This window comes from Podarcis melisellensis, assembly GCF_964234715.1.
Source record: "Podarcis melisellensis genome assembly, chromosome: 16".
NCBI lineage: Eukaryota > Metazoa > Chordata > Lepidosauria > Squamata > Lacertidae > Podarcis > Podarcis melisellensis.
This window is the reverse complement of record NC_138533.1, coordinates 30196911-30224408: the sequence shown is the minus strand read 5'-3', so window position 1 is coordinate 30224408 and position 27498 is coordinate 30196911. Positions and strand designations below refer to the sequence as shown.

Genomic DNA, 27498 nt, shown 5'->3' with positions numbered 1-27498 from the left:
GGCCATTTCAGTTTATGTTTTCTCGCTAAAAATGAAAGGTTTTTGTTTTTTGTATGCTTGAGCTGAAAAGGAGGGGGTTAGCTTTGTGAAACAATTTGCCTTCCATGACATTTGCTTCCTTCCACCTCCCAGGAGGGAGTTGTGGACTGAGATAAAAACATCCACCTATTCAGAGGGAGGGTACGAAACATTGCCTTCACTCTGAGTTAGCTTAGCGCTCTCTTATAAGGAGATGGCCATTAGCACTTTACCTCCTGCATAGTCTTCAGAAAGCAGAGCAGCTATGGGTCCTATTACGCAGATACCAGTCTGCTACTTCTAGAAGTGCATAGGCCAAGAATAGGGAACTTTTAGTCTGCAGGCCAAATTAGACCAGAGGCAGAGGCCGTTTTAGGGTAGCGTGACCAGTTCGGCCACACTGGAAGCAGGGCACCACAACAATGATCTAGAATGGAGTGAAAGAGGTAGGGGGCGCCAAATTTTAGTTTCGCACAGGGCGCCACTGAAATTTGAGAGCCCCAAGTTCACACTGCCAGAGGTCATAAGTTTTGTCGGCCAAGGATGTTGCGAGGCTGGTTTTCCTCCAGTTAGAGCCAGTGTGGTGTAGTGGTTAAGAGCGGTAGACTCGTAATCTGGGGAACCAGGTTTGCGTCTCCGCTCCTCCACATGCAGCTGCTGGGTGACCTTGGGCTAGTCACACTTCTCTGAAGTCTCTCAGCCCCACTCACCTCACAGAGTGTTTGTTGTGGGGGAGGAAGGGAAAAGAGAATGTTAGCCGCTTTGAGACTCCTTCGGGTAGTGATAAAGCGGGATATCAAATCCAAACTCCTCCTCCTCCTCTTCTTCTTCTTCTTCTTCTTCTTCTTCTTCTTCTTCTTCTTCTTCTTCTTCTTCGTCTTCATCTTCTTCTTCTCCAGCCATGCCCACCTTCCTCCCACGGTTGGCACTGGTTCCACTCAGGAGCACCCAACTAGAGTTGGCAGTCAATGTGATAGAGGGTTTGGAGGGTTGGACTAGAAACTGGGAGGAACCTGAGTTCAAATCCACATTCAACCATAACTTCCATTGGGTGTCCTTGAGCTAGTCACTTCTTCTCAGCCTAACCTTCCTCACGATGCTGTGAGGATAAAATGGGCAGGAGGCAATCTATGTAAGGTTCCTTGGGCTATTCGAAGGAGTGGTGTGATACAAATGGTGGTAATAATAATGATGATGATGATGATGATGATGTTCCTAATTTGAGTGAGTCCTTGCAGGAAGAGGCACTTGCTTCTAAATTTGGCACCAAATGCAAGTACGGATCAGGTCAATTCGTATCGAGAGTTCGTAAAACTCTACTGCTATTTTGTATTGCTGTTGTTCTTTAATTGGCTTAGAATTCACATGGCTAAAATGGCTTCCAAGGCACAGTCGTACCTCGCCTCCCGAACGCCTTGGGAGTCGAACGTTCTGACTCCTGAACGATCGAAAACCAGAAATGCGTGTGTAAAGGGAATTGGGGTTGCTCGTGCATAAGTGGCCGCTGCTCTAGGCAACGTTGTCTGGCTAAACCTTTCCCTGGCTGCACAGCCCTTACTCCGCAGCAGTGTCAGTCACTGGCAGAATCCGTCAGTGGCCGTTTCCTGAACTTCTTCCAGCATAAAAGCTCTTTGACACCAAGTCTCCGCCTAGCCTCCCTGCGCGGAAGTTTTCTGCGCAGAGTGGGTGTGGCCAGCGGAGGTCCTGGGCTTTCCCCGCTGGTCTCTGTGGAAGAGTCTTGGAGCCATCTCTCCAAAGTCCTTCCCTGCTCCCCTTTCTTCCTGGTGTCACGCTGATTTCCTTCCTCCGAGGAAGTGTTCCCTCTCTCCCTGCTGGGCCCTTCTCCTGCGTCGCTAGGGAGCCTTACCTCCACTCTTGGCTCCGATGGCAGTTCCCTGACAGTGTGTTTCAATTTTCGAGCATTCTTTTGGAAGCCGAATGTCCAATGGGGCTTCCTCAGCTTCCGATTGGCTGCAGGAGCTTCCTGCAGCCAATCAGAAGCCACACTTTGGAAGTCGACCGTTTCAAAGGTTGAATGGTCTTCCGGAGCAGATTCTGTTCGACTTTTGAGGTACGACTGTACTGGACCACTTAAAAACTCCGACCCTCTGGTGTACCTTTCAAGCTTCTTGGTTGCCATTGTTGGTTTTTACGAGGAAATGTGCCCAGGTATTTCGTGTCTGGCCTGTTCATTTCTTCCTCTGCCCCACCTTCATCTAACTTTGAAGTGGAATAATTTGTCACTGCAGCTGAATAAGTAAAATGTTTTAGGAGCTGGGAACGCCAGCGTGCGGGAACCAATTAACATCTCCTCTGCAGTACTTGAAGGAATCCAAGGATAGAGACAAATATTGGGGGCCTAGTAGAAGGAAATGTCTATTTTCTTGTGAACTGCCATACAACAGCTGGGGTGGGCTTTTGGGGTTGGGGGTGGAGCTAATATAGCCTGTTCCTTGATTTTTTTTTCTTTTTTTAATTGATTTTTTTATTAGACAAACATTCTTAAAATACATGGGATACCAACAAAATAACATTCACTATGTTATAAAGATTATAGAGAATATAAAAAGAAAAGAAAGGGAAATAACAGAACAGAAAAAAGAAAAAGAATGAAAGTGTGAATAAAGGCAAAGGCACAATGATATCCACTGTTTGAATCAGCAAAGAAAAGAAACTTCCGACTATAACCATTGTACTAATTTACAATTAAACTGTTATTTCTACAGTTGTGTGAAGCTGTTTTTCGTTAACTTAATTTAACTTTATCTAACAAATACTTTATATTGCATGGCTCATTCAACATCTGCCAGAAAGCATTTATTATCACAGTACCCTTTGAGATATTCCTTAATTATTGACCATTCCTTGTTTACTTCTTGTGTTGAATTTCCTGTGTTGAATTTACTTACAATTAGCAAGGAGAACGGGGGCAGCGAGAGGAAATTCAACACAGGAAATTCAACACAATATAGCCTATTCCTTGAAAGAGGTCTCTGCTCCACTTTTCTTTGTGATTTTCTGTGTTCTAACTAAGCCACCTTTCCTATCCATCGTTCTGAGCTCTCTGTCTACCACCAATTAACTTGAAAAAATAAAATAAAAATCTCTGCTCACTTTCTTGAAGACCCCCCACCACCACCACGTCCCCAAAATTCCGTTTTGTCTCGACATTCTGATTGCTGGCAGACGAGGAGGTGCGGAAGTGCAGGATACCAACCAGGAGTAGCAAGGTTGTTGTTAAAAAGGTAAAGGTAAAGGTACCCCTGCCCGTATGGGCCAGTCTTGCCAGACTCTAGGGTTGTGCGCTCATCTCACTCTAGAGGCCGGGAGCCAGCGCTGTCCGAAGACACTTCCGGGTCATGTGGCCAGCGTGACAAGCTGCATCTGGCGAGCCAGCGCAGCACACGGAACGCCGTTTACCTTCCCGCTAGTAAGCGGTCCCTATTTATCTACTTGCACCCAGGGGTGCTTTCGAACTGCTAGGTTGGCAGGCGCTGGGACTGAGTGTCGGGAGCACACCCCGCCGCAGGGATTCGAACCGCCGACCTTTCGATTGGCAAGTCCTAGGCGCTGAGGCTTTTTACCCACAGCGCCACCCGCGTCCTAAGGTTGTTGTTAGTTTTGTATTAAAGCTGTCTTGCGCTAGCAGGCAGGGCTCTTAAAGGGCAAATTTGCACGTCTTTTGTCGGGCAGGGAGAAGCTTTTGTGCCATTTGCATCTTAGGAAAGGGCCCAGCTCCTGCTTTAAAACACTTTCTATGACAGTCGTACCTTGGAAGTCGAACGGAATCCGTTCTGGAAGTCCGTTCGACTTCCAAAACGTCCGGAAACCAAAGAGCGGCTTCTGATTGGCTGCAGCAAGTTCTTGCAGCCAATCGGAAGCCCCGTCAGACGTTCGGCTTCCAAAAATAGTTCGCAAACCGGAACAGTCAATTCCAGGTTTGCGGCGTTCAGGAGCCAAAACATTTGAGAACTAAGCTGTTGGAAAACCAAGATACGGTTGTATTATTATTATTTATTAAAATTATGTATCGCCTTCCATACAAAAATCACAGGGTGGTTTACAACATAAAAACCCAAAATACATAGCACAATAACCAAAAGAACAAACCAATAATCCCCCCATGAACACTAGTTTACATCTCTTTCCAGTTTGCAGAATAGTGAACTACACTCCCCCTTTGCAATTGGAGTTGCTAGTGCTTCATCTGGGGGAAAACAAGCATCCAAAATCGGCTAAGTTTTCCTTCATGTTTGTGGTTTTTGTTGATGTTGTTTTTAATAAATTGGGGTGTTCTTTTGCTTTTCAACTCACGTTTTTCTAGTTGCTTAGGGTTTGCCTTCTCTTAGGGCTACCATATGTCCAGAATTTCCCAGACATTCGTCTGTTGCAAATGGTGTCAAGGCAGAATTTTTGAAAAGCGGCTATAATGTCTGGGGAAACCCAGGTGTATGGAAGTCCATATTGGAAGTGTCAATTTTTGGGTGATTTCCCTTAAAAAATAGGTTTAAGAAACTTCTCTTTTTGGGGAGATTTTGCAGAAAAAAGCCCAAAACTTTGGACACACACACCCCAATTTTTTTTTTTTTTTTTACTTTTTGAAGTATGGCAACCGTACCTTCTCTTTGCAAAACATGGTAGTCTTTAAATATATGTGTGACTTTGCAGAAAGAACAGGCATCTCTGCTTTTGGATTCCCTGACTGCCATCTGGTGGTCGTCCTTGGGTATCTCTGCAGCCCGAGTTTGAACTATAAACCTCAATAATAAAACAAACAGACATTCTTTATTACGGTCCAAAGACCCGCAAAACAATTTCGAAAGCAAAGTAGAGCAAAAATGTGGAAGAGACGTTACTAGGCAGACACAGTGTTTTTATAAAAACGGATAATCATCAAGCTGCGAAAAGCTTGGGGAATGTGCCGTTAACCATTTCAGACCTGAGGCCCACCTTCCAGCCCCAGCTTTCAATACGGGGCCCACTTTTATTTATTTTTCCTTTTTTGCGGAATTGTCCATTCCTCATTTTCATTTTTTCTCCTTTGTCCAGTCTTCACTTATCTCTTAAAGGCTTAGGAGGCCTTCTTGGGGAGAAGGAGGCAACCTTTTCAGGAGTTCAGCCATGGCAAAGCTGGGCTCAAGTTAGCCCCATAACCTGATCAGTTGGGTGTTTACCGTTATTATAGCAATCCAAAATCTTTTTTTAAAAAAAATATATTTATTAGGTTTTTACAAGAGGAAAAACACATAACAGCCACAAAAATAAAAACGATAAAAAAAGAAAAAAAAGAAAAACCAAACATAGTCCAAGATAAAAAACAGATCAGAACAACAAGATACAAAGAAAAAATAAAATTCCACCCAACAAATTGAAAAATAAAAATTCCAACTTTTAAAATCATACTTAATTAACTTTCTTTCTTGACTTCCTCGCGCCTCCCTTTTTTGTGTTCCTCTTTGCCCAATCAGATACAGCAAATCCTTACCCTCTTTCAAAACTTGTTTCTAATTGTTAGATTCATTCTGTTGTGTCTCCAATCTTTCCTTCTTATACTTAAACTCCTTTAAACTATTATTTACTTTCGACATAATATAACTTTAGTCTTTCACCCTTTTCTGTTACCTCTTGCATACCATATAGCAATCCAAAATCATGTATGCTTAAAATCAGTGGTAGGCCAGGTCCTCACTCACTCCCCCCCCCTCACCCCCCCCCAAAAAAAATCACTGCCAGCACAGGGCAAGACGTCAGTAATCCACCTTGGAGGGAAAATGGGATAGGAATGCAATAAAAGATTATTGTTGTTGTTGTTGTCATTATTATTATTATTATTATTGCATGGTGCTTTCAAAATCTTGGGTGCTTTATTATTATTATTACTATCATTATCATCATCATCATCATCATTATTATCATTATCATTTATTAAATTTATATACCACCCTTCATCCGAGGATAACAAGGCGGTTTTCAATAGTGTAGTAGAAGTAGTAGTACTAGCATTCAATATATTTATATATCACTTACAATTTGCATTTCTGTTTCTGCTTATAATTCTAGTAGCCAATTTTTTATTTTTATTATTATTATTATTATTATTATTATTATTATTATTATTAGCCCTAGCAGTTATGGTTGCTAGACTTGTGTCCTGTGAGATACTTTACATGCACCAGACCTGCCTGGATTTTAATTGCCGCAACAGACCAGGCAACAGAGCAATTAGCATTTTGTTGATTTTTTTTCTTTCTTTCTTTTTTGTCTCATTGGCTCATTAGCGGCATTGATTGACCTTTACATCTCTTCAAAATTCCATGGCGCGTTTAAAAAAAAAAAAAAAGACACGAAACAGAAAGCGGCGGCAGACAATTAGCCATATATTACGCAAAAAGTAGCGAGTACGGCAGGGGGAAAAATAATTAAGATGATTTTGAAATTAAGAAAATGGGTTTAAGGAGAGAAGCAGGTGCTTAATGGGAGACAGAACAGCTGTGCCTTGCAAGGATCTGCTGCGGAAGGTACTTCAAGGAAGGCTTTGACGGCGCCACACACAGCTGGAAGAACCATTGCAATAATGAAATAAAAATCCCTTCCGCAAATGGGGCAGCTGGATTGATGGCGCCTAAGAAGTCGGTGTATGTATGCGCCCACGTCTTTGGTTCGGTTTGGGATCTGTTGCGATACGTCCAAAAGGAGTATTTGAATCAGCACGTCTACTGGTATAGCGCATAGCTGTCAAGCGTCCCTTATTTGGCGGGAAAGTCCCTTATCCCAGCGCCGTGTCCCGCTGCTGTCCCTTATTAATGATATCCCTTAAATTTCCCGGGTTTCAAAGGAAGCAGCTCCTCTCCCTCCCTCCCTGCCAGCCAGGGAGCAGGGAGGCTCCAACTGTGTTGCTTGGCTGTGTTGCTCACCCAATAAGGAGTCTAAGAACAACTCGGGGCTTGCATGCCTTGTGCCAATCAAATTGGCCGCGTTGCCTGGGGACTCGCCTTTGCTCAGCGCTTCCCAGCAGAGAGGTGATGGTGGTTTTCCTTGCTGCATCCCCTTTGCCAGGTTGCTGCGCTGTGGGAACCACCGCTTGAGGCTTCATTTGGCTGCTGGTTGACTAAAATCCCTTATTTTGGCTGCTGATCCCTTATTTTTGAGGATGCTGGTCCCTTATTTTCAAATCTGTAAGTTTACATCTATGGTATACTGTCAGCAGGAAATTGCTCTTTCAGTGCTGGAATAAGGACTGGAGTAGATGGTTGCTGGCCATGTTCTTCTCCCACAAGATCCTTTTCATTGGGGCAGTATGTCAGTTTGCATTTCTTAGTGCAGAAAGTATTGATCTGATGTGTTGAGTTCTTTCCTATTCTAATTAATTCCAGAAGCTTCTGGAAGCTTCTGGAAGCTTCTCTGTGTAAAAGAAGCAAGCAGAAGGTTCATGATGTTTGGGTTATTCGCAGTGCCAGATTTACGTATAAGCTAAACAAGCTGTTATGTACTGAAGTTCTCACCCTGGGCCAGCAGGGGGATACTGTAGATAGTTATGTAAATAAGGGGTCGAAAGTGACGTTCAGTGATTGGATAGTTTTAGAAAGTTGATACAGTTACATTGTACTGGAGCTCTATATAAGCAGGCTGACTGAACCCTTCAATTCAGTTCTGTCCTGGCCTGTAAATACACAAGAGCTGTTTGAAGAATCGCTGTGTCATCTGATATGTTCACCCACAACTTAACACAAGCTATAGCTTAGGGCCCCGCAGCAAAATTTTGGCACCAGTTTCGAGGGAGTCCCAGATGTGGGGGTTTGTCGTTAATGAAGCTTGCCCATGGGAAGCCTGTAAGCAAGGACTAAGGGCAACAGCACTCTCGCCACTTGTGCCCACAGCAACTGGCATTCGGAGGCATGCCAATGGTCTTGCAGATCCTCCTCCCTGCTGTTTGGATGCAATTCAGGAGTTGCCAACATGGTGCCCATGGGCGCTTCTTCACCCACAGAGGCCTTCCCTGGAATGCACAGGCTTCTCTCCCCTCCTGGCTATGAAAAATTCACTTGAAAACATCCTTCTATTGTGGTGTGTGTCAAGAGTTTTGCCAGCTTGTGTATGAGCCTATGAGCCCATGAAATGTTAGCACCCCCTGTAGGCAATATGTATTGTTGTTGTTGTTGTTTAGTCGTTTAGTTGTGTCCGACTCTTTGTGACCCCAGGCCCTCCTGTCTTCCACTGCCTCCCGCAGTTTGGTCAAACTCATGCTGGTAGCTTCAAGAACACTGTCCAGCCATCTAGTCCTCTGTCGTCCCCTTCTCCCTTGGCCCTCCATCTTTCCCAACATCAGGGTCTTTTCCAGGGAGTCTTCTCTGCTCATGAGGTGGCCAAAGTATTGGAGCCTCAGCTTCAGGATCTGTCCTTCCAGTGAGCGCCCAGGGCTGATTTCCTTCAGAATGGATAAGTTTGGTCTTCTTGCAGTCCATGGGACTCTCAAGAGTCTCCTCCAGCACCATAATTCAAAAGCATCAATTCTTCGCCGATCGGCCTTCTTGATGGTCCAGCTCTCACTTCTATACGTGAGAAGCAATACAGCAATAGGTATTACAGCAATATGTTTTAAGGTAAAGGGACCCCTGAGCATTAGGTCCAGTCGTGGCCGACTCTGGGGTTGCGGAGCTCATCTTGCTTTATTGGCCGAGGGAGCCGGTGTACAGCTTCCGGGTCATGTGGCCAGCATGACTAAGCGCTTCTGGCGAACTAGAGCAGCGCACGGAAACACCATTTACCTTCCTGACGGAGCGGTACCTACCGTAAATTTCGCTCCATAACACGCAGTTTTTTTTCTCCTAGAAAGTAAGGGGAAATGTCTGTGCGTGTTATGGAGCGAATGCCTACAGATGGCGGGGGAATTTGCTGCAGTCGTGAGCAGTCCGTGGCTCGCTTTGAAACAGCAAAGCGGGTGTAAGCGGCTCCTGTCAGCTAGCGGAGCCGGGGAGGAGGGAGAGAAGCAGAGCGGGAGTTGGCTGCTTTAAAACAACCCCATGCTCTCTGTCCCTGCCTGCAGTTTTTTGCTGTCCGATTTTGGATTAGCCACTGTAGGGGCTGTGTGTGTGTGTGAGGGCTCCTCTTCCTGCTTCTCCTTCACTCTCCCAGCCCCCTGCGCTCTCCCTCCGACTTTAGGATTGACACTGTGTGTGTCTCCGTGTGTGTGAGGGCTCCTCCTCCTGCTTCCCCTTCACTCTCCCAGCCCCCTGCGCTCTCCCTCCGACTTTAGAATTGACACTCTGTGTGTCTGTGTGAGGGCTCCTTCTCTTGCTTCCCATTCACTCTCCCAGCGCCCCTGCACGCCCCTGCGACTTTAGGATTGACACTGTGTGTCTGTGTGTGTGTGAGGGCTCCTTCTCTTGCTTCCCGTTCATACTCCCAGCGCCCCTGCTGCGCCCCTCCGACTTTAGAATTGACACTCTTTGTGTCTCTGTGTGTGTGAGGGCTCCTCCTCCTGCTTCCCCTTCACTCTCCCAGCACCCGTGCGCTCTCCCTCCGACTTTAGAATTGACACTCTGTGTGTCTGTGTGAGGGTTCCTTCTCTTGCTTCCCATTCACTCTCCCAGCGCCCCTGCACGCCCCTGCGACTTTAGGATTGACACTGTGTGTCTGTGTGTGTGTGTGAGGGCTCCTTCTCCTTCTCTTGCTTCCATTCACTCTCCCTGCGCCCCTGCACTCTCCCAGCGCCCTGCGACTTTAGGGCCAGTTCTCTCTCCCTCCCTCTCTCTCTCCCTCCCTCTCTCTCTCTCTCTGTCTCTCTCTCTCTCTCTCTCTCTCTCTGTGTGTGTGTGTGTTTTGACCTCACTGCGCTTGTTGGGGAGGAGTGTTGGTCGCAATTTTTCTTGATTTGTCTCAGAATGGTTACTATCATGGTTTCCTTGCCGGGGAGGAGGGATAGAAGCAGAGCCTGCTTGTTTTAAAGGAGCAAAGCCGGAGAGGAGCCTCTCCTGCATTATTCGCAGCATCCTTCTCCACACCCCCCCCCCCACGTGTGCTCCTTGTCCCTTGAGTGTTTTTCCTTCCCTCCCCACTTAAAACGTGGTTACAAAGCACGGATCCACATGGATCCTCAGGATTTTTGTATTGGGCTACCCCAAACTCACTGTCAGATCACATGTCTGTGGCCACAGCATGAACCACAAAAATCATACATCCACTGTTTCGTTGAGAATATTTCTTTCTTGTTTTCCTCCTCTAAAAACTGTGTGCGTGTTATGGTCAGGTGCGTGTTATAGAGCGAAAAATACGGTATTTATCTACTTGCACTTTGACGTGCTTTCGAACTGCTAGGTTGGCAGGAGCAGGGACCGAGCAACGGGAGCTCACCGCGTCGCGGGGATTCTATCCACCGACCTTCTGATTGGCAAGTCCTAGGCTCAGTGGTTTAACCCACAGCGCCACCAATGTCCCAGCAATATGTATTACTTTACTTCAAAATACAGTCGTACCTTGGAAGTCAAACAGAATCCGTTCCGGAAGTCTGTTCAAATTCCAAAAGGTTTGGAAACCAAAGTGTGGCTTCTTATTAGCTTCAGGAAGCTCCTGCAGCCAATCAGAAGCTGCTGAAGCCCCGTCGGACGTTCGGCTTCCAAAAGAACACTCGAAAACAGGAACACTCACTTCCGGGTTTCGATCATTTGGGAGCCAATTTGTTCGGGAGCCAAGGCGTTTGAGATCCAAGGTACCACTGTATGGCAAGCCAGTCCTCCTGATCCTAATTGTCAGGGGACTGCCATCTTAACGGGAGGGAGGCAGGGGGCTGTTGAGCTACAGAGAGCCTCCGAAACTCCTGAGGAGCATCTCCTCTTTCAGCAGTGGGAAAAGCCACACCTCCAGTGGAGAAGAGAGGGAAGGGGCCAGCCAAGCGAGGAAAGGGCTTGGGGATGCTACTGAGAACCCCAGCGCCTCACCTGGCCAGCAGGGACGCACGCCACTTCCGTCGCACAGCTTGCGCAGAGGGGTGAAACGCAAGGAGGGAAGGAGGAGACTTGGGGTGCCGAAGTTCTTATGTTGGGGGAGAAGCCGAAAGGGGCCACTCCTGGATTCTACAAGTGACTGTGACAGACATGAACTTCGTATCATAGCTGTCAAGTGTCCCTTATTTGAAGGGACAGTCCCTTATTCCAGCGCCATGTCCCGCTGCTGTCCCTTATTGATTATGTCCCTTAAATTTCCTGGGTTTCAAAGGAAGCAACTCCTCTCTCTCCCTGCCGGCCAGGGAGGAAGGAGGCTCCAACTGTGTTGCTTGGCTGTGTTGCTCACCCAATAAGAAGTCTAAGAACGACTGGGGGTGGAGCTTGCATGCCTTGTGTGTGGCTAGTTAATGCAAGCTGAGGGGGGTTTTGAATGCTGGACGCCATTTTGTTGCGCGTGCTGCTGCAAACTTTGCAGTGCAAAGCCAGGCCGGGGAGCCATCTTAAGTTGAGGCTGCATAGGCCTTGTGGTGCATGTGATTCAGATTCTATTCAGTTGAACCTCTGGTTACAAAGTTGGTTGGACAGTGTTCTCCAAGCTACCAGCATGAGTTTGACCAGACTGCAGGAGGACAGGAAGACTGGAGTGCCTGGAACAGGTGAGGCTGCAGGTCCCTTATTTTGGCTGCTGGTCCCTTATTTTCAAGGCTGCTGGTCCCTTATTTTCAAATCTGTAAGTTGACAGCTGTGCTTTGTAGATCTGCACTGTAAATAGTTTGCGTAATAAAACCTGTAAAAGACAGGTTGGAGTCCTCATGAGCAAGCACCACCAGCATCTGACACTAATGATGAGCGGGGGGCCAAGGACATCTGCCCTGAAGTCCTCCTCTGGTGTTGCCACTGCTCCTTAAGAACCCCTCCCTTCCTTTAGATTTGCATGGAGCAACCACATGACTGATGCCTGCGCTGGGTCTACTTTATCCTGCAGGGTATTAATTCAGCGGCTTCCTCACTCTGCTGCTTACAAGTGTCTCTGTCTATTTAGACTGCAAGCCCAGTATTCTTGTTTATATGCCATGCTCTCTTTTTAAAGTGTTTTGTCGTGCCCCCCCCCCTTCGTTCAGCACCTTGTTGGTGTCGCCGGCTGGTTTGTTTTCTGCACCTCCCTCGGGCACCGAAGAAATAATAAACGTTGCTATCAAAATCTTACACCGCAGAAATCTAGCATAGTGTGCCTAAAAACATCATTATATTGTTTAGGCAAGCCGACCCAGACATGGAATTTTAATATGGGATTTTATTATGTCTGTCTGTTTTACGATGCCTGACTTTATCCTTTTTTCTTTTTTTGATGAATGTTTTAAGTCCCTTTGCTTTTAAGGTTTGATTTTATCGGGATTATTAAAATGAATATTTTGTGCTGTCTTACAGAAACCACTTAGAACCCGGGGGGGGGGGTAATCTCAGACTCTCAGGTCTATCTAGCCCCACCAGCCCTCCCTATTTAGATTGTGGGGCCATTTGGGGCAAGTCACAGTCACCTGCCCTGCACCCAGACCCCACAAGTGCCTCTATTTTCCAAGGACATCCGTGATTCGGAGAAGCTGTCCCAGCTTTCTTATTTGATCCTCGAATGTCCCGCTTTTCCTTGGGATGTCCCTATTTTCATCGGAGAAATGTTGGAGTGTATGGAGTTACCTGACCCTCCAAGCCATCTGAAGGCAATCCTGTATAGGGAAGCTTTTTAAAAATGTTTAATATTTTATTATGTTTTTATACATGTTGGAAGGTGCCCAGAGTGGCTGGGGCAACCCAGTAAGATGTGTGGGGTATAAATAGTAAAAATATCATTATGGAATGGGATGTCCCTATTCTCATGGATCATGGGTAGGCAAACTAAGGCCCGGTGGCCGGATGCGACCCAATTGCCTTCTAAATCAGCATGCTTTTACATGAGTAGAATGTGTCCTTTGGTAATCCTCATAGAACTCTAGCCCAATGGTTGCCATTAATTTGATTTTGAATTGATTTTAGAATCCTATGTTACTTTTATTGTTGTTAGCCACTCTGGGGGAGGGTGGGGAGGGTGGGATATAAAGAAAATTATTATTATTATTATTATTATTATTATTATTATTATTATTATTATTATGCATTTATGGGTTATTTGTGGGGCCTGCCTAGTGTTTTTTACATGAGTAGAATGTGTGCTTTTATTTAAAATGCATCTCTGGGTTATTTGTTGGGCATAGGAATTTATTCATTTCCCCCCAAAAAATAGAGTCCAGCCCCCCACAAGGCCTGAGGGACAGTGGACTGGCCCCCTGCTGAAAAAGTTTGCTGACCCCTGATTATCAGGGGAAAAAAATAATAATACATTCGTTAGCCTTTAAGAGACTAGACAGTTACACCCACATCACAAACTTAAATCTTATAAAAGAATAATTGGAACTGTGGCTTATTAAGGGTCTTGGGAACTGTTCTTCTGTCAGGGGTGAACTACATTTCCCAGGAATCTTTGGGGCTTCACATGTGCTTAAAAAGTCTGGTGTGAATTTGACACAAGACCCTTTCATTGTTTTTGAGGAAACTGGCCTCCCTCTCTTTAAATAAAGGGACCCCTGACCATTAGGTCCAGTCATGGCCGACTCTGGGGTTGCGGTGCTCATCTCACTTTATTGGCTGAGGGAGCAGCTTCTGAGTCATGTGGCCAGCATGACTAAGCCACTTCTGGCAAACCAGAGCAGCACACGGAAACACCGTTTACCTTCCCGCCGGAGTGGTACCTATTTATCTACTTGCACTTTGACGTGCTTTGGAACTGCTAGGTTGGCAGGAGCAGGGACCGAGCAACGGGAGCTCACCCTGTCGCGGGGATTCGAACCGCCGACCTTCAGATTGGCAAGTCCTAGGCTCTGTGGTTTAACCCACAGCGCCACCCGCATCCCATTCCTCTCTTTAGCAGCCTTGCAAATCTAAATGTGGATTTTTCGCCTTCTCTGCTTTTAGGTTTCGAGTTGCTCTACCAGCCCGAAGTTGTGAGGCTTTATCTGTCGATTCTCACCGAAAGCCAGAACTTCAACACTCTGGAAGCGGCAGCGGGAGCTTTGCAGAACCTCAGTGCCGGAAACTGGACAGTGAGTGATGTGTGTTCTTCTCCTACCCTTACTGTCATTTAAGTACTTTACGGTGAGAGGCATTATACCCGCTTAGGTTTCATCTTGTTGCCCAAGTTTGCCTTGGAAAGATGATCTGGCCTCCCCCCACCCCCAGGTTTCCTGTGAGGCTCATTTATGCCTCAGGTGGAGAACCTTTTTGACAGTGATCAATATTCACGGTTGTTGTTGTTCAGTCTGCAACTGATACATAATTGATTACTGTCTCTCCCCCCCCTTTAAATGATGTTTCTTTTGCGCTGAAATGAATGGAGTGTAAATAATTATGTCACTAATTCAGTTAAATCAATTAACTTACATAAATCATGTGCATAATTATGTAAATTACATGAAATAGAGGACCGCAAGACAAATAGCATAGTATTTGATGGAAACCGAAATGCAGTGCAATGAAAACAGCGCTGATTTTGACAAAGCCAGGCTGGAATGGATCCATCCAGTGTTTTTCAGACTTGGGTCCCTGGCTGTTGTTGGACTACAACTCCCATCATCCCTGATCACTGGTCCTGCTAGCTCGGGGTGATGGGAGTTGTATAATAATAATAATAATAATAATTTATTATTTGTACCCCGCCCATCTGGCTGGGTTTCCCCAGCCACTCTGGGCGGCTTCCAACAGAAATGAAAAATACACTAAAATGTCACATATTAAAAACTTCCCTGAACAGGGCTGCCTTCAGATGTCTTCTGAAGTCCAACAACAGCCCAGAGACCCAGGTTTGAGAAACACTGCATTAGATCGACTTTCTTAAATTGCAAAATCTTTTTTTTTTTTTAATTAAAAAATGTCTATAGAAATATGGGTCTTTGACTTTGACTTCTATGTCTATAGAAATATGGGTCTTTGACTCTAAATTTCTTGAGTGTCCTCTTGCCCCATTTCTTCCTGGTCAGTGGTCCACGTATATCCGGGCGACAGTGCGAAAGGAGAGAGGCCTTCCGGTCCTCGTGGAGCTCCTCCAGTCCGATTCTGACAAAGTGGTGAGAGCCGTGTCCATTGCTCTGAGGAATCTCTCCATGGATCGCCGCAATAAGGATCTCATAGGTATGTTCCAAGTGCTTCCTACAGCAAACGGGTAGGTCCCCTGAAACAAGGCACAAAGGATGTTTTCTGCTGGAGATTTATCCACACAGCCAATGTTGAGGTGAAAAAATCCTTTCTCATTCCCCTTCCCCCCCCCCAAAAAAAATATGTAGTCCGGCCAAGTATAGTCCCCAGTCAAGGATTCTGAGTTCAATCATTCTGGAAACTGTTGCTAAACCACCTGAATTACATCTATCCTATCTACTCCAGGACATTGACTCTTATAGAACATTACAGGTTGCCAGATTCCTGATTTCAGTTCTTTCATATAAAAGACTTCATGGAATGCTGCATGACTATTAAAAATCTAGTAAACTCTATGCACCATCTTTATCTTCAAGGCCACAATACGGTACATCTAGAGATTGTATGTAATGTGAAGGAGATTATGCGTTGAAATATTTTAGTTGATATTTTAGAATGTAAAATGCTATTTTTATTGATTGATTGGTTTTACCTTGTGGGCATATAGCCGAATAAAGTATTATCTATCTATCTAGTCCAGCCCCCCACAAGGTCTGAGGGACAGTGGACCGGCCCCCTGCTGAAAAAGTTTGCTGACCCCTGGCTTAAAGCTTCATCCTGCTGAACTGCAAAAAATTGGCATTGGGGGATACTAAGCCTTGGTCTCCTGAAAGCATTCTCAATACTATTAACATGAAGGATATGCACACTGTTCGTGGCTGAGCTGAGAATATGCAAGGCAACGCTCTTTGTGACCCTGTGGGTCTCTTCCGATGACATCTTGAGAGTAAACTGTTTATATATTGGCATTAAAGCACAGCCTAAGCAACTGTTCCCCCGTGCCCGTACGATGAAAGCTGCAAAGGGTAATAATATATGATAGCAATGAAATCTGCAGCGAAGGATGCAAACCCCTGTGCTTTTTCCTGATGACCACAACTTTTCTTTTGCAGAATGTGCTCGCTTTGGGCAATGAGTCTTCAGAAAACTTTCGAGCAAGGATCTGAAACTTGTGGAAAGGCTCACAAAGATCTATTGATAGCCCCAAATTACAAAGAGGAGCCTTAGGGCTAATCAGAAATGGCATTAATGTTTAATCTATTGTCTTCCTCGTTTGTAAATAGGGTGGATAAAAATAAATGATTTTTTTTTAATTGGGGTTTTTTAAATAAAAAAACATTTAAATCAAATTTTTTTTTTGAATCAGATTTTTAAAATGAAATGCTTTCAGAGGAAAAATATTTCTAAAGATAGTTTTCTATTTAAGTTAAATTATAGTCCAAAGGCTATTCATCAGGATATAAGCATTTGTTTTAAGTTTTTCATGTGTGTTAAAACTCAGTCTGTTGGTTTTTTTCTAATTGTTTAACCAAGTCAGCTAACAAACATGGATGCATATGCTATAATTCTATTCTTATAGTTAAATAAATTGTTTAAATTGTTATTAAGGAAATGATTATTTTTCTCCTTCCAATAAAGTACGGCAGAAAAGTTGTCCAAATATAAACAATAATTTCATAATTATCTGTCTTATGTTTTCTAATAGTATAACCAAATCACTAATTTTTGATATAACTGTAAAAACTACTCTGAAAACTTACTATTCCAAAAATGAAACCTTCATCTGGTTGTATATATTAAGATTATACCAGCAAGAATGAGTCTTTCTGTAAAAAAATGGATTTAAATCAAGTCTTATTGACTAGTGATTTAAATAATGATTTAAATCTATTTGATTTAAATCAAATCCACCCTGTTTGTAAATATAGGGTCTAATTTTATATTGAAAGAGGAATGTGTGTACCCACAGAAGCATAGAGAGCTGACCTGTACTGAACCGGACCATCTAGCTCAGGCATAGGCAAACTCTGGCCCTCCATATGTTTGGGACTACAATTCCCATCATCCCTGGCTAACAGGACCAGTGGTCAGGGATGATGGGAACTGTAGTCCCAAACATCTGGAGGTCCGGAGTTTGCCTATGCCTGATCTAGCTCATAGAATCATAGAACAGTGGAGCTGGAAGAAACTCAGGTCATCTAAAACATTTAGATGCTAAAAACATTTTTTGTTTAGACAAGCCTACACAGATATGTACTGTATTTTTCGCTTTATAAGATGCACCAGGCCACAAGATGCACCTAGTTTTTGGAGGAGGATAACAAGAAAAAAAATATTCTGAATCTCAGAAGCCAGAACAGCAAGAGGGATCGCTGCGCAGTGAAAGCAGGAATCCCTCTTGCTGTTCTGGCTTCTGGGATAGCTGCACAGCCTGCATTCGCTCCATAAGACGCACACACATTTCCCCTTTCTTTTTAGGAGGGAAAAAGTAAGTCTTGTAGAGCAAAAGATAAGGTAGATTGCTGATGTGTGCTTTAATCTGTTTATTGCTGGTTTTCATCTTTTTCTGGTTGGTTTTCAATAGCTGCTTTTAACCGTTTATACGGATAGCTTGTATTGTTTTATTGATTTTTGTGACGAGACCTTATACAATCAAGCACTGCATATGTTTTATAAAACAAAATAGACGGAATAATACAAAGCGTGAACTCCCGGCTGAGTCGTAACCTGTTCTTTCCCTTGAATTGAGCGATCGGATTGAACTAACGAGAGCCCTTTCTGTTCCTCAGGTAGTTATGCCATGGGGGAGCTAGTGAGAAATTTGCCTAGCAAGCAACAGAGGTCTTCGAAAAACCTGGAGGAGGACACTGTGGTTGCAGTCCTGAATACCATCCATGAAATCATTACCGACAGCGTAGAAAATGCCAGGTCCCTGATCCAAACGCAAGGCATTCAGAAGCTGGTCACTATCAGCAAATCGAGGTTAGTTTTTCTCTGGATCATTTCAAAGGATCCTTCCTGTCGCCTGCTACCTTGCTCCTTTTCATCTGGCAGCGCTGGGTTTGGAACATGCATGTGTTGTGCTGATGAGAGATGGTGCAAACAGGAGAGGGTAGCTCAGTTTGGAAAGAGGCCCTCAGATAATGAGCATTTAGAATAATGTATAATAATAATAAATTTTTATTTATACCCCACCCTTCCCGGTTCAGAAAACCGGGCTCAGGGCGGCTAACAACAAATTTAAAACACTTAATTGATGCAACAAAAAAGAGCATAAAATACAGTATAAAACGTGAATAACAATAAATTCAGAATTAAGAAATCAATTTAGGGGGGAAATCCATCCAATAAACATTAGATGATCACCAGGGCTAGCTGGCTAAATTAGTCCTTTTTGGGCCAGCGAGGAGACCAGGGGAGAATTAGCTGTGGGATCCCAGAGCAGGTAATCTTCATAAAAAGGGGAGGGGGAGGGAAGGAAGGGGAATAAAAGATCAAGCTAAATTCAAATTGAAAGCCAGGTGGAATAGCTCTGTCTTACAGGCCCTGCGGAATGAAGTCAAATCCTGCAGGGCCCTGGTCTCATGGGACAGAGCATTCCACCAGGTCGTAGCCATCACTGAGAAGGCTCTGGCCTTGGTGGAGGATAATCTGACTTCCTTAGGGCCTGGGACCGCTAAACTATGATTATTCATGGACCTTAAGGTCCTCTGCAGGGCAGAACAGGAGAGGCAGTCCCGTAAATACGAGGGCCCTAAGCCACAAAGGGTTTAGGGAGTGCAAATAGAGAATCATGGGAGTGCAAATCCTGTTTTTCTCCCCAAGAATTCCAAATGCACTTGTATTCCTGATTGTACTAGAGTGCAGTGCCAGCTCCTGGTTTCAGAGGGCCTTGGGTAAATTATTATTATTATTATTATTATTATTATTATTATTATTATTATTATACCCCACCCATCTGGATGAGTTCCCCCAGCCACCCTGGGCGGCTTCCAACAGAATACCAACAACAACAATAAAAAAGTGATAAAATATCAAACATTTAAAACTTCCCTAAACAGGGCTGTCTTCAGATGTCTTCTAAAAGTCAGATAGTTGCTTATTTTCTTGACATCTGATGGGAGGGCGTTCCACAGGGCAGGCGCCAGTACTGAGAAGCCCTCTGCCTGCTTCCCTTTAACTTCTCTTCTCACAGTGAGGGAACTGCCAGAAGGCCCTCGGCACTGGACCTCAGTGTCCTGGCTGAACGACGGGGGTGGAGATGCTCCTTCAGGCATTCTGGGCCGAAACCTAGGAATCTGTCTTATACCAGGTCCGATCAATCTTTCATCTGGCTCAGTCTTGTCCACACTGGCTGGAGCTCTCCAGGGTTCAGAGGGGCGTTCCTTACTGCCGTCCCTGGAGATGTTGCAGAGAGACCTCAAGGTCTTTTGCTTTCCAAGCAGATGCTCCACGTCCCTTCCTCTTGGCCCCCACCCCACCCCTGTTGCTACTGCCTGTTGGCTTCCTTCCACTTTGAACCCAGCCAACACCACCAATCAAAGAAAAAGAGGACAAGGCGGCACGGAGAGGTTATTTGCTCCTTGTCCTTGTGTTATTCTCTCTTCTGACACCAGCTCTGCTGGAGACACCTGACATCTCACTTCTTTAGTCCTTGTCCTGGGCATTAACGTTAGCTCAGACAGCATCCTGTATACCTTTAAAGCCCTAAACGGCCTCGGCCCAGTATACCTGAAGGAGCGTCTCCATCCCCATCATTCAGCCCAGACACTGAGGTCCAGCTCTGAGGGCCTTCTGGCGGTTCCCTCATTGCAAGAAGTGAGTTTACAGGGAACCAGGCAGAGGGCCTTCACGGTAGTGCCGCCTGCCCTGTGGAACGCCCTCCCAGCAGATGTCAAGGCAATAAACAACTATCTTACTTTTAAAAGACAACTGAAGGCAGCCCTCTTTAGGGAAGTTTTTAATGTCTGATGATGTATTGTTTTTAATATTCAGTTGGAAGCTGCCCAGAGTGGTTGGGGAAACCCAGCCAGATGGGCGGGGTATAAATAAATTATTATTATTATTATTATTATTATTATTATTATTATTATTATTATTATTATTATCATAGCATTTGCATTGAACAAGGAGCATACCGGAAGACGTCTTTTGTGAGTGTGTGTGTCTCTTGTTTTTTTTTCTTTTTTCTTAATATTTTATTAAGTTTCAGAAGTGACAACAAGCAGAAAAAAGAAAAAACACATACACAAAAATATAAAGTTACAAAATACAAAAAATACAAACATTTAACTTATAAAAAGGAAGAAAGAAAAAGAGCAGGAAAAAAACACACTAAAAAGAAAAAGCAAAAATCCCTCTTTTTAATTTCTCATCTTTAATTCACTTATTTTCCTGACTTCCTCACATCTCCCTTTTTTGTATCCCTTTTGAAAATTAATTCAGCAAATTCATATCCAATTAATTTATCTATTATCAATCCAATCTTATTTTTAACCTTGTTGCTAGAACCCCTTCAGTTCATTTCAATGTCATCAACATTCATGAGTGTGTGTGTCTCTTGTCCTAGGATAAGCTAAAGAGGTCATGTAAAGCACAGATCGAGAGGATAGGTTGCCAAGTCTGGTCTGATGCTCTGGGCTGTTTGGGTTAGCACACTGCTTAACTTCCCAAGACCCAGGAGCACCATTGGACTTGCCCAGGTGCCTATTTGCTGAGCTAAGCATAAGCACTAATTGGTGTACAGTCATACCTCATGTTACATTTGCTTCAGGTTGCGCGTTTTCAGGTTGCAACCCGCGGCGACTCGGAAGTATCGGAAAGGGTTACTTCCGGGTTTCGTGCTCGCGCATGCGCAGACCCATAAAATGACGTCATGCGCATGCACAGAAGCGGCGAGTCACGACCCGCGGGTTGCGTTCTTTTCAGGTTGCTAACGGGCCTCCGGAACGGATCCCGTTCACAACCAGAGATACCACTGTATTGGACTTAAATATATATTTGAGCGTTAAAGAACACTCCCTGTGCATCTGCAGGAAGTGATTTTCTTTTCTGAGCCACAGAAGGACTTTTCAGGGCTCTGATGCTCACCTCCTCTACAAGAGTTAGAAGCGTCATGCTGACCATCATATTCCTAAAGCAGGAAATGAAATAACTCTGGGACATCTGTGGCTTCCAACTTTTGCGTTTCATCTTTTGGTTGCGCAGCTGGAGCGCTTAATGCACATGCCGTAACTGCTTATCGTAAATCACCGCCCTTAATAGGTTGAGTTGACTTCAGAGACAAGATCAATAGAACGAAACGATCAGTCATCTCGGGACAGATTCCCTTGTTGCCTGCTCTATTCCTCAGCATCGGGCATGCATTTATCAGGCATCATCATTTAAGGAAATCCAGACATTTATTGGCAGAGTGGGAGACGTTTGTCCTTTCACAACATTCCATTATATGGATGGCAATGATAAGGCTGTTAACAAAATAAACTGTCCCAATGTGCAACGATCGTAAGGAGATGGGCAATAATCTCAAATAGCTCTCATTTGCACCACAACAGTGCTAGAGAGAAGCTGCCTTTTGATGGTGGGGCGGAAATATTTTTATTTTTGCACACACTAACCCAGGCATAGGCAAACTCGGCCCTCCAGATGTTTTGGGACTACAACTCCCATCATCCCTAGCTAACAGGACCAGGGGTCAGGGATGATGGGAGTTGTAGTCCCAAAACATCTGAAGGGCTGAGTTTACCTATGCTTGCAGTCTAACCACTTTCATGCTTTGTGGGTTTTTTGAGGGGGCATTTACTGAGACCTTTCACATGTGCCATAGGAGGTCCTGGTGGGCACGCTGGTGCCCGTGGGTGCCAGGTTGGCAGCTACACTTATTAGTCTTGAGTGGAACTGCTGCCACCACTTTTCCCTTTTTGAGGCAACTGGAAGGGAAGCACAACTAAGTATCGCAATGAAATAATTACTGTGAGTTTAAGCATTTGGTCTGTTATTTTGGCCCCAAGACCATTCAGCTCCTCAAATTACTCCATAGGAGTACCTTGGTAGTACAGCCATGCCTCAAGTTACATTTGCTTCATGTTACGTTTTTTCAGGTTGCATCCCACAGCGACCCGGAAGTACTTGGAAAGGATTACTTCCGGGTTTCACCACTCGCGCACGCGCAAAAGCGCTAAATTGCACTATGCGCAAAAGTGCCAAATCACACCACGCACCTGCGCAGATACGGCGCTTCAGGTTTCAGGCTTTTCATGTTACGAACGGACCTCCGGAATGGATCCCGTTCGCAACCAGAGGTACCACTGTACATGCCCAACTCACAAAATGCAGAAAAACCCAAGCAAACAAAGCAGATATATAATGACTAGTTCAATAAAGGAAACAGAAATATAGGGACAGAGTTAATCATGCCTGAAGTGTAAACTTTGTCTTAGGCTATGTATTATCTGACGCCAAGATCCTTAAAGCTTATTTGCAGAAATGTTGGTCAGAAGCTGCTTTCTCCTGGCTTACGATTCCAAGACATGGCATGGATTTAAATATTTCTCAAACTCATCACAGGCAGAAGTGAGTCAAAAAGGGCAAAGCCACATTCCAGAGCCTTAGCAAGCAAGACAAGTGAACTGTTAAATGGGAGAAGTTATATTTATATTTAGGGTTTCATGAAAATCCAGGGGTTCGGATGGGCTAAGCAGTTTCTACCTCTTCCTTACACCCCAGTTCCATCCAATCACATTTGAGGCATTGCTTGTCATTCAGTGTGCGAGTACCCCAATTTTTTTTGCAGGCACCAGCAGTGTTGAAAGCAGGGCTGTGTGTGACCATCCTTAAAAGCGTCCCGAGCACAAATAATCATGCCTGAGCAATAAAAAGGATATTTGCAGGAACCCTAAGATAAATGTTCCATGTCATAAACATGGCCATGAGAACTGGCCCTTTGTAATAGTTTCAGATTCAAGAGAACGGCTGGCCGGTCCCTCCAGATGCTTGCATTTGTTAATGACTGAAATTGTCAACAGGCTTCAATATCTGAATTTCTCTGACTTATGACGTTTGCTTCTTTGCCTGCTTTCTTCTCCCCACGCCCCGCCCCCTCCAAAACCAGCCAGTCTTCCAGGGAAACGAAAGCAGCCTCTCACGTCCTTCAGATGACCTGGAGTTACAAAGAGCTACGGAGCGTTTTGCAGAAGGAAGGCTGGAACAAATCCCATTTCCAGGTGAAGGCGACTGCAGAGGTCTGCTTGAGAGCTATTGGAGCAAATGGGGTTGGGAAGGCGAAAAGCGAGCTTAGTGGTTGCATGAGTTTGGGAAGGGGAAGCTCAATGGCATTAATGTGGGGATTGTTAGAGGTTGCGAGTGGAGCAAGCAGGAACACAGCTCTAATAAATAACATTTGTGGTAGCCAAATAAAGCACCACACCGCTGCAAATTAAATGTTGTCATGGAATTCCACTCAATATTGATCCAGAGCAGAACTCCAATGTATAGTTAGCAGAGTAAAAACTTAAACACGTTGCAGGGTTCTCCCCCAAACAGACTAGAGGCAATTAATATCTCATCCAGCAGAGCTTTACTGCTACTGAAGTACAAATGAGCATAGTGGTCACAAATCCAATACATTCAGGGTTGGCACTGTCCATAAGAAATCCAATTGCGGCAGACTTAAATTTACAATAATTTACAATAAGACTTGGGACGCGGGTGGCGCTCTGGGTTAAACCACAGAGCCTAGGCCTTGCTGATCAGAAGGTCGGCTGTTCGAATCCCCGCGACGGGGTGAGCTCCTGTTGCTCGGTCCCTGCTCCTGCCAACCTAGCAGTTCGAAAGCATGTCAAAGTGCAAGTACAGTAGTGCCTCGCAAGACGAAAAGAATCCGTTCCGCGAGTCTCTTCGTCTTGCGGTTTTTTCGTCTTGCGAAGCAAGCCCATTAGCGGCTTAGCGGATTAGCACTATTAGCGGCTTAGCGGATCAGCTGATATGCGGCTTAGCGGATCAGGTGTTTAGCGGCTAAGCGGATCAGCTGATAAGCGGCTTAGCGGCTTGGGGAAAAGGGGGGGGGGAACCACAGGAACTCGCAAGACATTTTCGTCTTGCAAAGCAAGCCCATAGGACATTCGTTTTGCGAATCACCTCCAAAACGGAAAACCCTTTTGTCTAGCAGGTTTTCCGTCTTGCGAGGCATTCGTCTTGCGGGGCACCACTGTAGATAAATTGGTACCACACCGGCGGGAAGGTAAACGGCTCTGGTTCGCCAGAAGTGGCTTAGTCATGCTGGCTACATGACCCAGAAGATATACGCCTGCTCCCTCAGCCAATAAAGCGAGATGAGCGCTGCAACCCCAGAGTCAGCCATGACAGGACCTAATGGTCAGGGGTCCCTTTACCTTTACCTTTACAATAAGACTTAACCAGGCGACCGACAAAAGTCATCGCAAGGCCATAATCGAACCATGCAAGAAAGGGGGTGGGTGGGCTGGGACATCCCGCGAAATGGAGGCAAACAAGGAGGATGCTTCCCTGGCCGTGCCACGATTTAAACAGGCGTAGCCACGCCCCCAGGCAAACCCAATTGGCTGGCCCGGGGCGTGACACGTCCGAGGATCGTGAAGACATGGACGGCGTTCCTCCGCCCCCTCCAGGGTCGCTGCGAGGACCCGGATTCCCACCCACAAAGCAGTCCCTCCTAAAGGGGGTAGCTGACTTCACCTGCCAGGAAAGTAATAGAGCAGCGTTGTCACAATTCCGTCCCCCCCCCATCCCAGTAAGACCATAAAGCGCACAAGCTGGAAAAATGAGCTCTCAGCATGCCGACTTATTGCTGACTACCGCCGTACTAAAAATAGGAAGTAGGACGCAGATTGGTTTTGTTGGAATGAGTGTTTCATGATAACTTTCTGAAGCGGGTTTTGCTTTCCGCTCTGTTCCCTCCGAAGCTGCTGACTCTGGCGTTTTCCTTTCTTTCCAGTCTGCGTCTGCGACTCCTAAGGGATCCAAAGGCACCTCATGCAAGTCTGGCTATGACGACAGCACCCTGCCTCTCGTGGATAAAAGTCAAGGTCTGTGCTCGTCCCAGAGGGGTCCGTCTTGAGCTCTTCTAAGCAGTCGTGTGAAAATGAGAAGATCCGGGGGGTCAGGCTGGACGCGATGCCAAACATTCATTCTAACGTGTTTATTCAATAAATATATATTCCACCTTTCCTCCCAAGGAGCTCAAGGTGGCACAACAACCCTACGGAGTAGGTTAGGCTGAGATACTGGCCTCACTTAAAGCAATAACATGCCACTTTAAACAGACACGGCTCACCGCAAAGAATCCTGGGAAGTTTGCCTGGCGCCTTCATTATACACCTTTAGGCGTCAGGCAAAAACGTTGCTTTTTAACCAGGCCTTTGGTTGATTTGATTGACATCCTATGTATGCCATTTTAAAATGTAGAGTTTTTTGGGGGGGGTTATTGTGTTGCTGTTTTTGTTATGTACTGAAGTTCTCACTCTGGGCCAGCAGGGGGGATACTGTAGATAGTTTTCACTCAGGTCCACATATGCAAATAAGGGATTGAAAGTGACGTTCAGTGACTGGATAGTTACAGAAATTTCTTACAGTTGTGTTGTAGTGGAGCTCTATATAAGCAGGCTGGCTGAACCCTTCAGTTCAGTTCTGTTCTGGCCTGTGAATAAACAAGAGCTGTTTGAAGAATCGCTGTGTCATCTGATATGTTCACCCACAACTTAACAATTTTTATTTTGATTATATATTTTGTGGCTTTATATTTTGATTTTGTTCTGTGAACCGCCCTGAAACCTTCAGGTTTAGGGCAGTATATAAATTCATTATTATTATTATTATTATTATTATTATTTGCCTCACGGAGCTACAATTTTCAGAGTGGTTTAATGGTCAGTCCCTTACCCCAGGGAACTCTGGGAATTGTAGCTCTGTGAGGAGACTGGGGCAGTGTGGGAGAGCTCCTAACTACTCTCAGGACCTCTGACAAACTATATGGAGTTATTTGCGGAATCCATGACAGTTTAAAGAGTATAATAGTGCTTTAAATGTAAATAGTGCTAAGAATTGCTAGGAAGCCCTTGTTCTCCTCACAGAGCTACAATTCCCAGAGTTCCCTGGGAAGAGGGATTGATGGTTAAGCCACTCTGAGAGGGGAATAGGCATCTCCTAACAAACTATAGCTCCCAGGATTCTTTGGGAGAAGGCATGGCTTTTTAAAATGGTATCATGGTGCTACCTCACCAGAGTGGTGCATGCTCCGGTTATCCCCCATTTGGACTACTGCAATGCTCTCTATGTGGGGCTACCTTTGAAGGTGACCTGGAAACTACAACTAATCCAGAATGTGGCAGCTAGACTGGTGACTGGGAGTGGCCACATAACACCGGTCCTGAAAGACCTACATTGGCTCCCAGTACGTTTCCGAGCACAATTCAAAGTGTTGGTGTTGACCTTTAAAGCCCTAAACGGCCTCGATCCAGTATATCTGAAGGAGCGTCCCCACCCCCATCGTTCAGCCTGGACACTGAGGTCCACCTCTGAGGGCCTTCTGGAGCTTCCCTCACTGCAAGAAGTGAGGTTTCAGGGAACCAGACAGAGGGCCTTCTCGGTAGTGACACCCGCCCTGTGGAACGTCCTCCCATCAGATGTCAAGGAAATGAACCACTATCTGACTTTTAGAAGACATCTGACTTTTAGAAGACATCTGTTTAGGGGAGTTTTTAATGTTCAATGTTTTATCGCTTTTTATTCTTATTAATATTCTGTTGGGAGCTGCCCAGAGTGGCTGGGAAAACCAGATGGATGGGGTATAAATAATAAATTATTATTATTATTATTACTTTAAGTGGGTTGGAAGTCACCAGCCTGTAAACATTTGCTTTTAGCACACGCTCCCTCCACTCAGAAAATTCTTGCCTCCTTCCCTCTCCCTGCGGATTGTGAGGCCTGATCTGCATCTCCAATAGACCAACTAGTTTCTATTCTTCTCTCCTGTAGATAACGAGAAGACTGGAAGTCGGGATATGATTCCTATGGATGAACTCGGGCCAGGTAAACACAGTTATGGATCAACCTCTTCTGTCTTTTTCCCATAGTGAAGCCTTTCCCTCACAAGGGAGTTCAGCTTCTCAAGAATAAGTGCTTTCAGGCGTCTGAACTCGACATTTAGAGCTGATTTTTTTTCTTTCCAAAGTATCAATAGCATTTTTAAGCGTGCGTGTTTGTAAAAATGTAAAGAGGCAGGTAGAAATATAGATACGTAGGTGTGGGCAGCTAGTCTAATTTTATGTTGCCCTCATGATAGGGATGGGTGAACCCTGACAATCATGGTTTCTCTCAGTTTCTCAGTTTACTAATCGTAGGTTCAGTTCCAATCTTAGGCCACATTTCCAACATCAATTTGTGCGTTTGTTTTCTTTACAGAGAGTCAGGACTTCAGTGCAAGGTTCTCCTGATATGCAAATTA

General features: G+C 45.0%; 1 protein-coding gene across 13 annotated transcripts in view; it reads left to right on the top strand.

Moving 5' to 3' along the window:
- Positions 1-27498, top strand: part of ARVCF (ARVCF delta catenin family member) — a 601392-nt gene that overhangs the window by 557133 nt on the left and 16761 nt on the right. For 9 of the 13 annotated variants that reach the window (XM_081893277.1, XM_081893282.1, XM_081893281.1 and 6 more), the window contains 6 exons: positions 13965-14101; positions 15026-15176; positions 17810-18002; positions 23131-23242; positions 24991-25081; positions 27030-27083. In XM_081893277.1, coding sequence (XP_081749403.1) covers positions 13965-14101; positions 15026-15176; positions 17810-18002; positions 23131-23242; positions 24991-25081; positions 27030-27083 — 738 coding nt within the window. The remainder of the gene's footprint in view (positions 1-13964; positions 14102-15025; positions 15177-17809; positions 18003-23130; positions 23243-24990; positions 25082-27029; positions 27084-27498) is intronic. The other 4 variants (XM_081893284.1, XM_081893285.1, XM_081893287.1 and 1 more) reach the window with 1 other exon arrangement.